At 44.9% G+C, this 12782-nt stretch overlaps 1 protein-coding gene across 1 annotated transcript in view; it reads left to right on the top strand.

Moving 5' to 3' along the window:
* PRKAR2A (protein kinase cAMP-dependent type II regulatory subunit alpha) overlaps window positions 1-12782 on the top strand; it is a 59973-nt gene that overhangs the window by 30357 nt on the left and 16834 nt on the right. Inside the window, exons 5-6 of the mRNA XM_062200821.1 lie at window positions 872-978; window positions 7829-7982. Coding sequence (XP_062056805.1) covers window positions 872-978; window positions 7829-7982 — 261 coding nt within the window. The remainder of the gene's footprint in view (window positions 1-871; window positions 979-7828; window positions 7983-12782) is intronic.

Below are 12782 nucleotides of genomic sequence, written 5' to 3'. Positions count from 1 at the left end.
TGCCTTCCTTCCCACGAACATTAACAGGAAGCTGGATTCCAACTGGCACTCTGATAGGGGATGCTGGCATTGTATGAGGCAGTCTAACTCATTATGCCACAATGCTGGCTCTTATCCCAGCCTTTTTAGATGTTGTGATCCTGGAAGTCAATACCAATAGGAATGTGGCGGCACATGGCTTTACACATGATATAAAGGAGCCCCATCAAAGCAGATAATAGTCACGTGGGTATGGCAGGGAAAATGGGGACTATGACTTTGATAACCTATTTTTACATAAATTCTGGAGAGCTGGGGGCATCTCTGTGGTGTAGTGTAGTAGGTTAGGCTGCCACTTGCAACGCTGGCATCCCATATGAAATATGGCGCTGGTTCGAGTTCCAGCTGCTCTACTTCCGATCCAGCTCCCTGCCGATGCCCCTGGGAAAGCAGCAGCAGATGGCCCAAATGCCTGGGCCCTGCACCCATGTGGGAGACCCAGCGGAGGCTCCCAGCTCCTGACTTCGGTCTGGCCCAGCCCTGGCTGTTGTGGCCATCTGGGGAGTGAACCAGTGGATGGAAGATCTCCTTTTCTGTGTCTATACCTGTCTCTCTCTCTGTAACTCTGCCTTTGAAATAAAGTACGTAAATCTTAAATGAAGAAAATGAACAGTTTTTTCAGAACTACTTCACCTCAGAAAACTTGACAGTTGTACCAAGTACATGGCTGTGCTGACCCAGGAAAGCATTTATTTTATGCAGCACTGAAGTTTCTGCTTAAATGTAGGGAACAGTCTGGTGTGGGAACTGCTGTTATACAAATTGATAGACGCATGGCCATTGTTTTCAGCAAACATGAAAGCCACCTTTTCTCCTTGTATGTACCCTACAGGAACAGCTTTCTCAGGTTCTTGATGCCATGTTTGAAAGGATAGTCAAAGTTGATGAACATGTCATTGATCAAGGAGATGATGGAGACAACTTTTATGTCATAGAAAGGTAGGAAATGAGGGTTTTCAACTGTGAGGTCGCTCTTAATCGAATTCATGATTGAGGGCAGACACTTTACCCCATGCTGTGTTCGGTCCCGGGAGGTTGAGAGCCGGGTGAAGAGCTCCCCAGACCCTTATGAGACTCCAGGTTGTTTCTCCATCTGCTGCTGTCCTGAGTCCTCAGTACAGTCCATATTGGAGGGAAGGGAGGGGGATTTGTGATAGAAGGTCTCCTTTACAGTTTAGATGAAGGATGCAGGATGTGCTTTGTAAACATGTTATTTGCCAGTATTCAAGTGAGTTGATTACCTGAATAGCCGTGGTTCACTACAGTATCATTTGGATCTTTGAATTTCTATCTAATTTTACACACAGATATACTGCCCCAACCTCCGTTTTTCTGCCTCTTCTGTATCTGTTCCAAGTATAAGCCTCATTGGGAGAAATTAAGTATTTGAATTTGACCTGTTTATCTTACTGTGTCTTAGCTTCTTAGCTTGTAATGTTCCGGGGGGACAGGGTTGGGTATGGGGGAAAGGGTGTGACCATGTTCCATCTCACCAAAGTTTAAAATTCATAGAATGTTGCCTTACCCAATAGCATCCAGTGATTTTTTAAAATTTATTTTCTTTTGAAGTAATTTCAGAGTTACAGAAGACTTGTGCACATTGTTCAGAAAATTCTCATTTTCCCACATCCCATATCAGAGTGCTGGTTCAAGTCCCAGTTATTCCACTTCATTTCCAGTTTCCTCTTACTGTGCCTAGGGCAGCAGTAGATCATGGCCCAAGTACTTTACTCCCTGCCATCCACCCAGAAGGAGTTCTAGGCTCCTGGCTTTGGCCTAGCCAAACCCTGGGGTCATTTGGGAAACAAACCAGTTCTTTGGGAGGTTTCTCTCTCTGCCCCCCAACTGTCATTCACACTTTCAAATAAATAAATAAATAAATAAATAAACAAAATGAAAATTCCCATAAACCCAGGTTCATGTTTTACTACATTTGCCTTATCAAGTTGTTGGAGGGTAAGTTGCAGATACAACAGTGTCCCTTTATCTCTGAGTAACTCAGTATACAAGGACATTCTGTTACTAAAGCACAGAATAGTTGTAAGAATCCAAAATTAGCATTTGTACAATGCTACATCTAATATACAAACTTCTTTTTCAATTGTTTCCTTGTTTTTTGAGGTTCTTTTAATCCCTATCAGGTAGCTTTACTAGATTCAGTTGTTTGCCTTTTTTCTGTGAGATTTTTGCTCATTCAGGTTCTTAAACAGAAAATGCTCTCATTCACTGGGTAACCTTTGGACCCTTGATAACTGTGACATTATTACAATTAAAGGGAATGTTTTATATAAAAAATAAAAATTATATAAATAATACTTTCTCATAGAAAAGATTGTTTTGGAGTGGACATTGTGGTGTAGTGGGTTAAGCCACTGCTTTTGATGCCTGTATACAATGTTGGAATGCCAGTTTAAGTTTTGGTTCTTCTTCTAATCCGTCTTCCTGCTGATATGCCTGGCAGGTGGCAGATGATGACCCTAATGCTTGGGCTCCTGCCATTCATGTGGGACACCAGGATGGAGTTTGCAGCTCCAGGCTTTGACCTAACCCAGCCTTGGCTGTTGCAGGCATTTGGTGAATGGACTGACAGACGAAAGATCAATCTGTGTCAGTCTGTCTTTCTCCCCCGCGTCTGTGTCACTCTGCCTGTCAAATAAATAAATTGAAAAAAAGCCTTTTTACCTTTATCTGTTATACTAATGCTTCTACATAGAACTTCTGTAAGTAAAAGAATAATTTTTTTTTTAAGTTACACCATCACCTCCAGCGGCTGGCCACCTTTGCTCTGCCATGTGCTCCTCTACCAACACAGATCTCAACAGGCACTTCTGGTCTTGGAAATAAGCATCTACATGCACACATAAAATGCCTGTCTACAAAGGGAGTGATGGGTTCTACACCTAAAGGAGATGGTTATCCTTTGTGTACTGTGAAAGTGATTAACAAATAGGAAAGACCACCATTCACATAAAAAGATAAGTTCCTAATCTCAAAAATCTTCAACTAGATAACTATTACATAATATGAAAGATAACAAACATATCCCATTATTTAGAGGACATTGGGTAAAGTCCAAGAAGCTCTGTGTAGTGCAGCTGCCTAGGATGGTTTGTGTCCTTCCCAAAGTTGAGTCACTCGTGTCTCCTGGAGTAGAGACTAAAAGCACTTCAATGAATTTCCTTTGAATTCCATGATTCCTGTTCACGGCCTTATTACATTTACTTTGTCCACCAGGCCTACTGCAGGTCAGCTTCCCTTTTGAGTTGTGAACTCCTTTGATAGCAGGGTTGTTGTCATAACTAATACTTGCATGATTGGTTTTATTTTTTGTTTCTCATTTAGTATATGTTACCTAATGATTTTATCTTTTTTTAAAAAACAGATTTTTATTTATTTGAGAGGCAGACTTACAGAGAGAGAGAGGTCTTCCATCCACCAGTTCACTCCCCAAATGGCTGCAATGGCTGGAGCTGGACTGATCTGAAGCCAGGAGCCAGGAGCTTCCCTTGGGTCTCCCACACGGGTGCAGCAGCCCAAGGAGTTGGGCCATCTTCCAGTGTTTTCCCAGGCCACAGCAGAGAGCTGGATTGGAAGTAAAGCAGCCGAGACTCAAACTGGCGCCCATATGGGATGCCGACACCACAGACAGCAGCTTTACCTCACTATGCCACAGTGATTTTATCTTAAAAGGGAAAGCTTTTCTCTCTCTCTCACTGTCTATAACTCTACCTGGGGGGGGGGGGGAGGAGATTGAAGGCTCTTTATAGGAAATTTAGAAGATAAAATAGAATATAAAGTAATTCAGCTATAGTCTAATTACCAGGAAATAGTCTTCCATTTCTATTTTCATGCTTTACTATTGAGATAAGACCCGTCATCCAAAATTTAGTTCAGATGTCAAAACTGATAATATGACATGTACACTAAAAGAATGTGAGGGCAGTTAAGTTGCTACTTTGGGCACCCACATCCCATATCAAAACATCTAATTCAAGTCCCTGCTGCTCTACTTCTGAGCCAGCTCCCTGCTAATGCATATCCTGGAAAGCAGCAGATGGTGATTCAAATGTTTGAGTTCCTACCACCCACTTGGGAGACCTGGATAAAATTCTGGACTCCTGGCTTTGGCCTGGCCCAGCCCCAGCTGTTGTGGGTATTTGGGAAATGAGCCAGTGGATGGAAGATCTCTCTTTGTCCCTGTCTCTGTCTTGCAAATAAAATGAAAAAAAAAATTCTAATATAAAAAGGTTTATTTCTCCTGTGATGAGGCTTTTTGAGGCAAGCAGGGCAGACTCCTAAGCAGATCTAAAAGTGACTTGAGAGCAGGGAGAGATGACTTACTTAGGATTTTCTGGTGATTCAAAGATAGGACTGGGTGAGAATTCTCTTGTCTTGTACTGTCAGCAGAAAGGAGGGAGCACCCAGTCTTAGCAGCTTACCCAAATGTGGGGCAGAAAAGGAAGGGTAAATGGAGTGATGGGGTTTGAAATCTGTCAACAGTAAAACATCTAAACATTTGCACATATGCATATACGTATATATTTATTTTACATTGGATAATGTATTGTGTGATCTAAGTTTTTAAATCTATTTTAAGCATTTTACCACAGAATATTATTCTAGGTCAGCATTTTTTTTTTAAAAGATTTATTTTATTTATTTGAAAAAGTTACAGAGATGCCGGTGCCGCGGCTCAATAGGCAGCCTGCGGCGCCAGCACACCGGGTTCTAGTCCTGGTCGGGGCGCCGGATTCTAGCCTGGTTGCCCCTCTTCCAGTCCAGCTCTCTGCTATGGCCCGGGAGTGCAGTGGAGGATGGCCCAGGTCCTTGGGCCCTGCACCCGCATGGGAGACCAGGGGAGGCACCTGACTCCTGGCTTCACATCAGCGTGGTGCACCAGCCGCAGTGCGCCGGCGCAGCCATTGGAAGGTGAACCAACGGCAAAAGGAAGACCTTTCTCTCTCTCTCTCTCTCTCTCTCTCTCTCACTATCCACTCTGCCTGTCAAAAAAAAAAAAAAAAAAAGAGTTACAGAGAGAGGTAGAGACAGAGAGAGAGGTCTTCCATCCTCTGGTTCACTCCCCGGATGGCTGCAATGGCAGGAGCTGCGCCGATCCGAAGCCAGGAGCCAGGAGCTTCTTCCGGGTCTCCCATCCAGGTGCAGGGGCCCAAGGACTTGGCCATCTTCTACTGCTTTCCCAGGCCATAGCAGAAAGCCGGATTGGAAGAAAAGCACCTGGGACTGGAACCGGCGCCCATATGGGATGCCGACGCTTCAGGCCAGGGCTTTAACCCCCAGTGTCACAGCACCAGCCCTGAAACCTTGCATTTAAGGAATACAGACTTCATGCATTTCATAAGTACAGCTTTAGGAATATAGTGATTCTTCCCACCATGCCTGCCCTCCCACCCACACTCCTACCCACCACTTCCTCCCTCTCCAATTCCCAGTCACATTCTATACACACACACACACACACACACAAAAACTGTTCCTCAGCAGTCAAGACAAGTGCTATTAAAAATCATTGTATCTTGGCCGGCGCCGTAGCTTAACAGGCTAATCCTCCGCCTTGCGGCGCCGGCACACTGGGTTCTAGTCCCGGTTGGGGCGCCGGATTCTATCCCGGTTGCCCCTCTTCCAGGCCAGCTCTCTGCTATGGCCCGGGAAGGCAGTGGAGGATGGCTCAAGTGCTTGGGCCCTGCACCCGCATGGGAGACCAGGAGAAGCACCTGGCTCCTGGCTTCAGATCAGCACGATGCGCTGGCCGCAGTGGCCATTGGAGGGTGAACCAACGGCAAAAAGGAAGACCTTTCTCTTTGTCTCTCTCACTATCCACTCTGCCTGTAAAAAAAAAAAAAAAAAAATGTAATAAACTTTAAAGAAGCACCCAAGAATTATACATCTTTTGGGAGCACTTAGACATAATTATAATACAACTCTGAGGACGGGGGTCCTGCATAGGAAGTTAGTGCACAGTGACTCCTGTTGTTAATTTAACAATTAACACTCATATATGATTTCAGTGATCACCCAAGGCTCTTGACATGAGCTACCTAGGCTGTGGAAGCCATTTGAATCCACAAACTCTGTTAGTATTTAGACAAGGCCATAAGCAAAGTGGAAGTTCTCTCCTCCCTTCAGAGGAAAGTACCTCTATCTTTGATGACCACTTCTTTCCACTGGGGTCTCACCCACTGCGATCCTTCATGTAGGACATGTTTTTGCCACAGTATCTTAGCTTTCCATGCTTGAAATGCTCTTGTGGGTTTTTCAGCCAGACCAGAATGCCTTATGGGCTGATTCTGAGGTCCGAGTGCTACTCAAAGTGGTTGTCATTCTATGAGTCTGCTTTATGGACTGCTTCTCATGTTAGAGCATTCATTCCTTTTTAATTCTACTTTATTATTATTATTATTATTATTATTATTTTTGACAGGCAGAGTGGACAGTGAGAGAGAGAGAGACAGAGAGAAAGGTCTTCCTTTGCCGTTGGTTCACCCTCCAATGGCCGCCGTGGCTGGCGCGCTGCGGCCAGCGCACCGCGCTGATCCGATGGCAGGAGCCAGGTGCTTCTCTTGGTCTCCTATGGGGTGCAGGGCCCAAGTACTTGGGCCATCCTCCACTGCACTCCCTGGCCACAGCAGAGAGCTGGCTTGGAAGAGGGGCAACCGGAACAGAATCTGGCGCCCCACCGGGACTAGAACCTGGTGTGCCGGCGCCGCAAGGCAGAGGATTAGCCTATTGAGCCACGGCGCCAGCCTTAATTCTACTTTATTATTATTACCAGACACTTAATATTACCTATATGATCACTTTAACACTTAAGATGGTATTTTTACCACCCAGCTTAAGGGGACTGGGGTTCCCATGGCAAGTTTTTAAACTGTACCCTTAGAAGTAAGTCCATAGGAATGTATGCCAAACTGTACAGCTTTATAGTTACAAACTTCATACACTTCATATTTACAACTCTTTCTAAAGGCATTTATAAAAAGTCTATAGCTGGGGCTGGCATTGTGGTTTAGTGGGTAAAGCCACTGCCTGCAATGCTGCCATCCCATATGGGTGCTGGTTCGAGTCATGGCTGCTCCACTTCCAATCTAGCTCCCTGGCAATGTGCCTGGGAAAGCAGCTGAAGATGGCCCAAATCCTTGGGCCCCTGCACCCACATGGGAGACCAGGAGAAGCTTGTGGCTCCTGGCTTTGGCCTAGCCCAGCCCTGGCCGTTGGGGACATTTGGGGAGTGAGCCAGATGAAAGATTTCTGTTTCTTCCTCTCTCTAACTCTGACTGTCAAATAAAGAAATAAATCTTTTAAAAAAAAAAAAAGCCTACAGCTAACATCATACTTAATATACTTAATGAGGAAAGACTGAACGTTCTCCTTTCAGAGTAAAATAAGACATAAGACAAAGAAGTCTGATTTCATCACTTTTGGCAGTAATGTACTAGAGGACGTAGCCAACTTGGCAAAGCAAAGGAAGGAAGGAGAGAAATGAGAGAGGGAAGAGGGAGAAATGAAAGTATACAGATTGGAATGGAGCAAATAAAATTCTTTATCAGTGATGTGATCTATGTAGAAAGTCCAAAGAGTGCTATAAAAGCTACTAGAACAAGTAGGTTTACCAAGGACATAGGATACCTAGACAGATAAAAAAATTTGCTACATTTCTATATCATAAGAAAATTCTGTTAGAAATCCCCTATAATATTTTATAAGAACCTCCTAATTCTTAATATTTGTTATCAAGTATAATTAATGAAATTGTTTCCTGTCTTTCTTCTAGGGGAACTTATGACATTTTGGTAACAAGAGATAATCAGACACGCTCTGTTGGTCAGTATGATAATCGTGGCAGTTTTGGAGAGCTAGCTCTGATGTACAACACCCCAAGAGCTGCTACCATTGTCGCTACTTCTGAAGGCTCCCTTTGGGGACTGGTGAGTGAGAAAAATGATTTCTCCTGCATGGCACAATTTTAATTCCCCTTTTTGTGTTTTTCCATATCTGTAGAATGATTTGTCAACAAACTGTTCAAGTTGCACAGACAAGTCTTTTTCTTTTAACTCATTGTTTAAAATTATGTATTTATTTATTGTTGTTTTACTTGAAAGATGAGTGCAAAAGAGAGAGATTTTCTATCCCATAATTCACTCCCCAAATGCCTGCAGTAGCCAGCACTAAGCCAGGCTGAAGCAAGGAGCCCGAAACTAAGGAGCCCGAAACTCAGTCTGGATCTTCTGTGTAGATGGCAGCAGTCCACGTACTTGAGCCATTGTCTGCTTCTCAGATGCCGGTTAGCAGGAAGCTAAATTGGAAGTGGAGAAACTGAGGCTCACACTAAGCATTCTCCCATGGGGATGAGAGCGTCCCAAATGACAACCCCTGTGCCATGGGTCTGCCCAAGACTGGATCTTCTAACCTCACTGTAGTATGCAGCTGTTGTCTCATGTTCTGTTTATGAAAATCCACTCTGGAAAAATGGAGAAAAGAAAGGATAACTCTTCATAGAAGAATCAGCTTAGAAAAATAAAGAGTGTCACAGAAAGCTTTGCCAGTTGTGTTTTCTATCTCTATGTGGCCCAAGGCCAGCTTTTACGTTTTCTCTATGTCCAGACATCTACTTATTTTTTTTTTTTAAGATTTATTTATTTATTTGAAAGACAGAGATACAGAGAGAGAGAGGAAGGAGAGAGAGATAAATGTCTTCCATCTGCTGGTTCACTCCCCAAGAGGTCACAACAGCCAGGGCTGGGCCAGGCTAAAACCAGGAGCCAGGAGGTTCTTCTAGTCTCCTGCATGGGTACAGGGGCCTAAGCACTTGGACCATCTTCAGCTGCTTTCCCAGGCACACTAGCAGGGATCTGATTTGGAAGTGGAGTGGCCCAAACTTGAACCAGTGCCCATATGGGGTGCTTAACATGCTATGCCACAGCACCAGCCCCCAGACATCTACTTGTTCATTGGTCCATGCCGGTAGAGTTAGATTACCAGAAAGGCTAATGTCCATATTCCAAGACAGGGAAGCTTCCCAGAATGTCTTTACATTAAGGTGTAACACTACTCTGATCTCTATGTTCTGTTATACTTGACTCACCTGATTTTCTTTAGCATCAAGTTATATATTTAAAATGCATAACTCAGGCCAGCGCCGTGGCTTAACAGGCTAATCCTCCACCTTGCGGCGCCGGCACACCGGGTTCTAGTCCCGGTCGGGGTGCCGGATTCTATCCCAGTTGCCCCTCTTCCAGGCCAGCTCTCTGCTATGGCCCAAGTGCTTGGGAGACCTGCATGGGAGACCAAGAGAAGCACTTGGCTCCTGGCTTTGGATCAGCGCGGTGCGCCAGCCGCAGCGGCCATTGGAGGGTGAACCAACAGCAAAAAAGAAGACCTTTCTCTCTGTCTCTCTCTCTCACTATCCACTCTGCCTGTCCAAAAAAATAAAATAAAATAAAATGCATAACTCTTCCATCATTTAAAAAAAAAATTTTTTTTTTTTTTTTTGACAGGCAGAGTGGACAGTGAGAGAGAGAGACAGAGAGAAAGGTCTTCCTTTTGCCGTTAGTTCACCCTCCAATGGCCGCCGCGGTAGGCGCGCTGCGGCCAGCGCACCGCGCTGATCCAATGGCAGGAGCCAGGTGCTTCTCCTGGTCTCCCATGGGGTGCAGGGCCCAAGGACTTGGGCCATCCTCCACTGCATTCCCTGGCCACTGCAGAAAGCTGGCCTGGAAGAGGGGCAACCGGGACAGGATTGGTGCCCCGACCGGGATAGAACCTGGTGTGCCGGCGTCGCAAGGCGGAGGATTAGCCTAGTGAGCCACGGCGCCGGCCTAAAAAAATTTTTTTAAATAATTATTTTATTTATTTGAAAGAGTTATAGACAGAAGTACAGCCAGAGAGAGAGGTCCTACGTTCTGCTGGTACACTCCCCAAAGTGACCACAACCATCTTAAACAAAATAATCAAACTCTTATACAAATTCCAGATTTTACTTTTAAGATGTTGATATCTGTAATAGTTTGTTCCTGTTGACCTTATAAGCAGAATTAAACCTATGCCATAGAATTACTGACATATTTTCTCAAACGAGATTTTAAAGACATGAAAAAAGACTTTATTATGATGTAGTGATGTTAAATTAGGAGTGCTCTTGAGGGCAAGTCGTTGGATACTTCTTGGGACATCCACATTCCATGTGAGAGTGCCCGGGTTTGAGTCCCGCCTCCTGCTAATGTCACCCTGGGAGGCAGCAGTTGATGGCTTTAGTAGTCGGGTCCCTGCCACCCATGTGAGAGACCTGGATTGAGTTCACAGCTCCCACCTTCAGCCTGGCCCAGTTGCAGCCCCAATTTTTCAGGAATTTGGGAGGTAAAGCTCAGATGAGGGAAAATTAAGAGACTGTCACCAGGAGGCTTATCCTAAAAGAAAGACTATGGCCGGCGCCGTGGCTCAACAGGCTAATCCTCCGCCTTGCGGCGCCGGCACACCGGGTTCTAGTCCCGGTCGGGGCACCGATCCTGTCACGGTTGCCCCTCTTCCAGGCCAGCTCTCTGCTGTGGCCAGGGAGTGCAGTGGAGGATGGCCCAAGTGCTTGGGCCCTGCACCCCATGGGAGACCAGGAGAAGCACCTGGCTCCTGCCATCGGAACAGCGCGGTGCGCCGGCCATTAGAGGGTGAACCAACGGCAAAGGAAGACCTTTCTCTCTGTCTCTCTCTCACTGTCCACTCTGTCAAAAAATAAAAATTAAAAAAAAAATTTAAAAAAAAAGATATTTAAAAAAAAAAAAAAAAGAAAGACTAATAGAAGCCGAAAGGAAACAATAAAGAAGGAAATTTGGAAGATAGACATAAAGAAAAAGCAACAGAAAATGAAAATATGGGTAAGTATGAAAGACTATCCCCTTGAGGTTTCTAAATTTTGTTGAAGGATTGAAATAAGAATTATGATATTATCTGCTATTATTACCTATTCTCAATGTATATAGAAAAATATTTAAGATAACTATACTGTAAAGGGGAGAATAAGGCAGCCTAAATGTAAATAAAGCTTTTACAGTCAAATTAGTAAGTGTTGACACCAGTACAGTGAGTTACATGTGTATAATCTAATGCCTAGAGCAATCACTAAAACATTTATACAAAGAGATATACTTAGAAGCTCTTTAATTCAAATAGAATTATAAAAATTGTTCAGTTAACTTACAGGAAGGCAGTAAAAGTGAAACAAAGTTTTGTGGGTTTTTTTTTTTTTTTTTTTTTTTTTTACTTTTTCTTTTTGACAGGCAGAGTGGATAGTGAGAGAGACAGAGAGAAAGGTCTTCCTTTTTGCTGTTGGTTCACCCTCCAATGGCCGCTGCGGCCGGCGCATCTCGCTGATCCAAAGCCAGGAGCCAGGTGCTTCTCCTGGTCTCCCATGCGGGTGCAGGGCCCAAGCACTTGGGCCATTCTCCACTGCCTTCCCGGGCCATAGCAGAGAGCTGGCCTGGAAGAGGGGCAACCGGGACAGAATCCGGTGCCCCGACTGGGACTAGAACCTGATGTGCCGGCGCCGCAAGGTGGAGGATTAGTCTGTTAAGCCACGGCGCCAGCCGAAACAAAGATTTAAAAACTAGGGGAATTGAGCAGGCATTTTGTCTTGAAGTTTAGGTGCCACTTAAGACTCCCACAATTCTTGTTCAGTCCCTGGGTTTAATATTTAGCTGTGACTCTAGCTTCCTGCTTGTGCAGATTCCGGCCACACAAATAAAAGACCTGGATTGAATTCCCAACTCATGTCTTCAGTTCAGCCCCTTGTAGCCATTGTGGTCATTTGGAGACTGAACTGTTGAAAAGAGGAGAGATTATATTAATGTTAGATAAAATAGGCATCAGAGTAAAGAAAATCACAGGGCCAAGAATAAATATATAATATAATAATGAAAGGTCCAGGGGCCAGTGCCGTGGCAGGTTAAAACCCCAGCCTCAGCACCAGCATCCCATATGGGCGCAGGTTCGAGTCCTGGCTGCTTTTTGTTTTGTTTTGTTTTTTGGACAGGCAGAGTGGACAGTGAGAGAGAGAGAGAGACAGAGAGAAAGGTCTTCCTTTTCCGTTGGTTCACCCTCCAATGGCCTCTGCGGCCAGCGCACCGCGCTGATCCGAAGCCAGGAGCCAGGTGCTTCTCCTGGTCTCCCATGCGGGTGCAGGGCCCAAGCACTTGGGCCATCCTCCTCTGTACTCCCAGGCCATAGCAGAGAGCTGGACTGGAAGAGGAGCAACCGGGACAGAATCCGGGGCCCTGACCGGGACTAGAACCCGGTGTGCCAGTGCTGCAGGCGGAGGATTAGCCTGTTGAGCCGCAGCACCGGCCCTGGCTGCTCTGCTTCTGATCCAGGTCTCTGCTATGGCTGGGAAAGCAATGGAAGATGGCCCAAGTCCTTGGGCCTCCTTATGGGAGACCTGGAAGAAGCTGCTGGCTCTTGGCTTCAGATCAGCTCAGCTGTGGCCGTTGAGGTCATCTGGGAAATGAACCAGCAGATGGAAGACCTCTCTCTGACTCTGACTCTCTCTCTCTCTGTAACTCTGTCTTTCAAATAAATAAAATAAATATTTTTTAAAAAAAGAAGAAAGGACTATTCTACCAAGAAGATACAGCAATTGTAAATACACATACACACCAAATAATAGTTCCAAAATATGTAAAGCAAAAACTGATAACATAGAAGAGTAGACATCCACAGTTACAGAGGATGCAGATTTCAAC

The sequence above is a fragment of the Lepus europaeus genome, chromosome 9 (assembly GCF_033115175.1).
Source record: "Lepus europaeus isolate LE1 chromosome 9, mLepTim1.pri, whole genome shotgun sequence".
NCBI lineage: Eukaryota > Metazoa > Chordata > Mammalia > Lagomorpha > Leporidae > Lepus > Lepus europaeus.
Note: the sequence above shows the minus strand (reverse complement) of the source record. Positions and strands in the feature narration are given on the sequence as shown.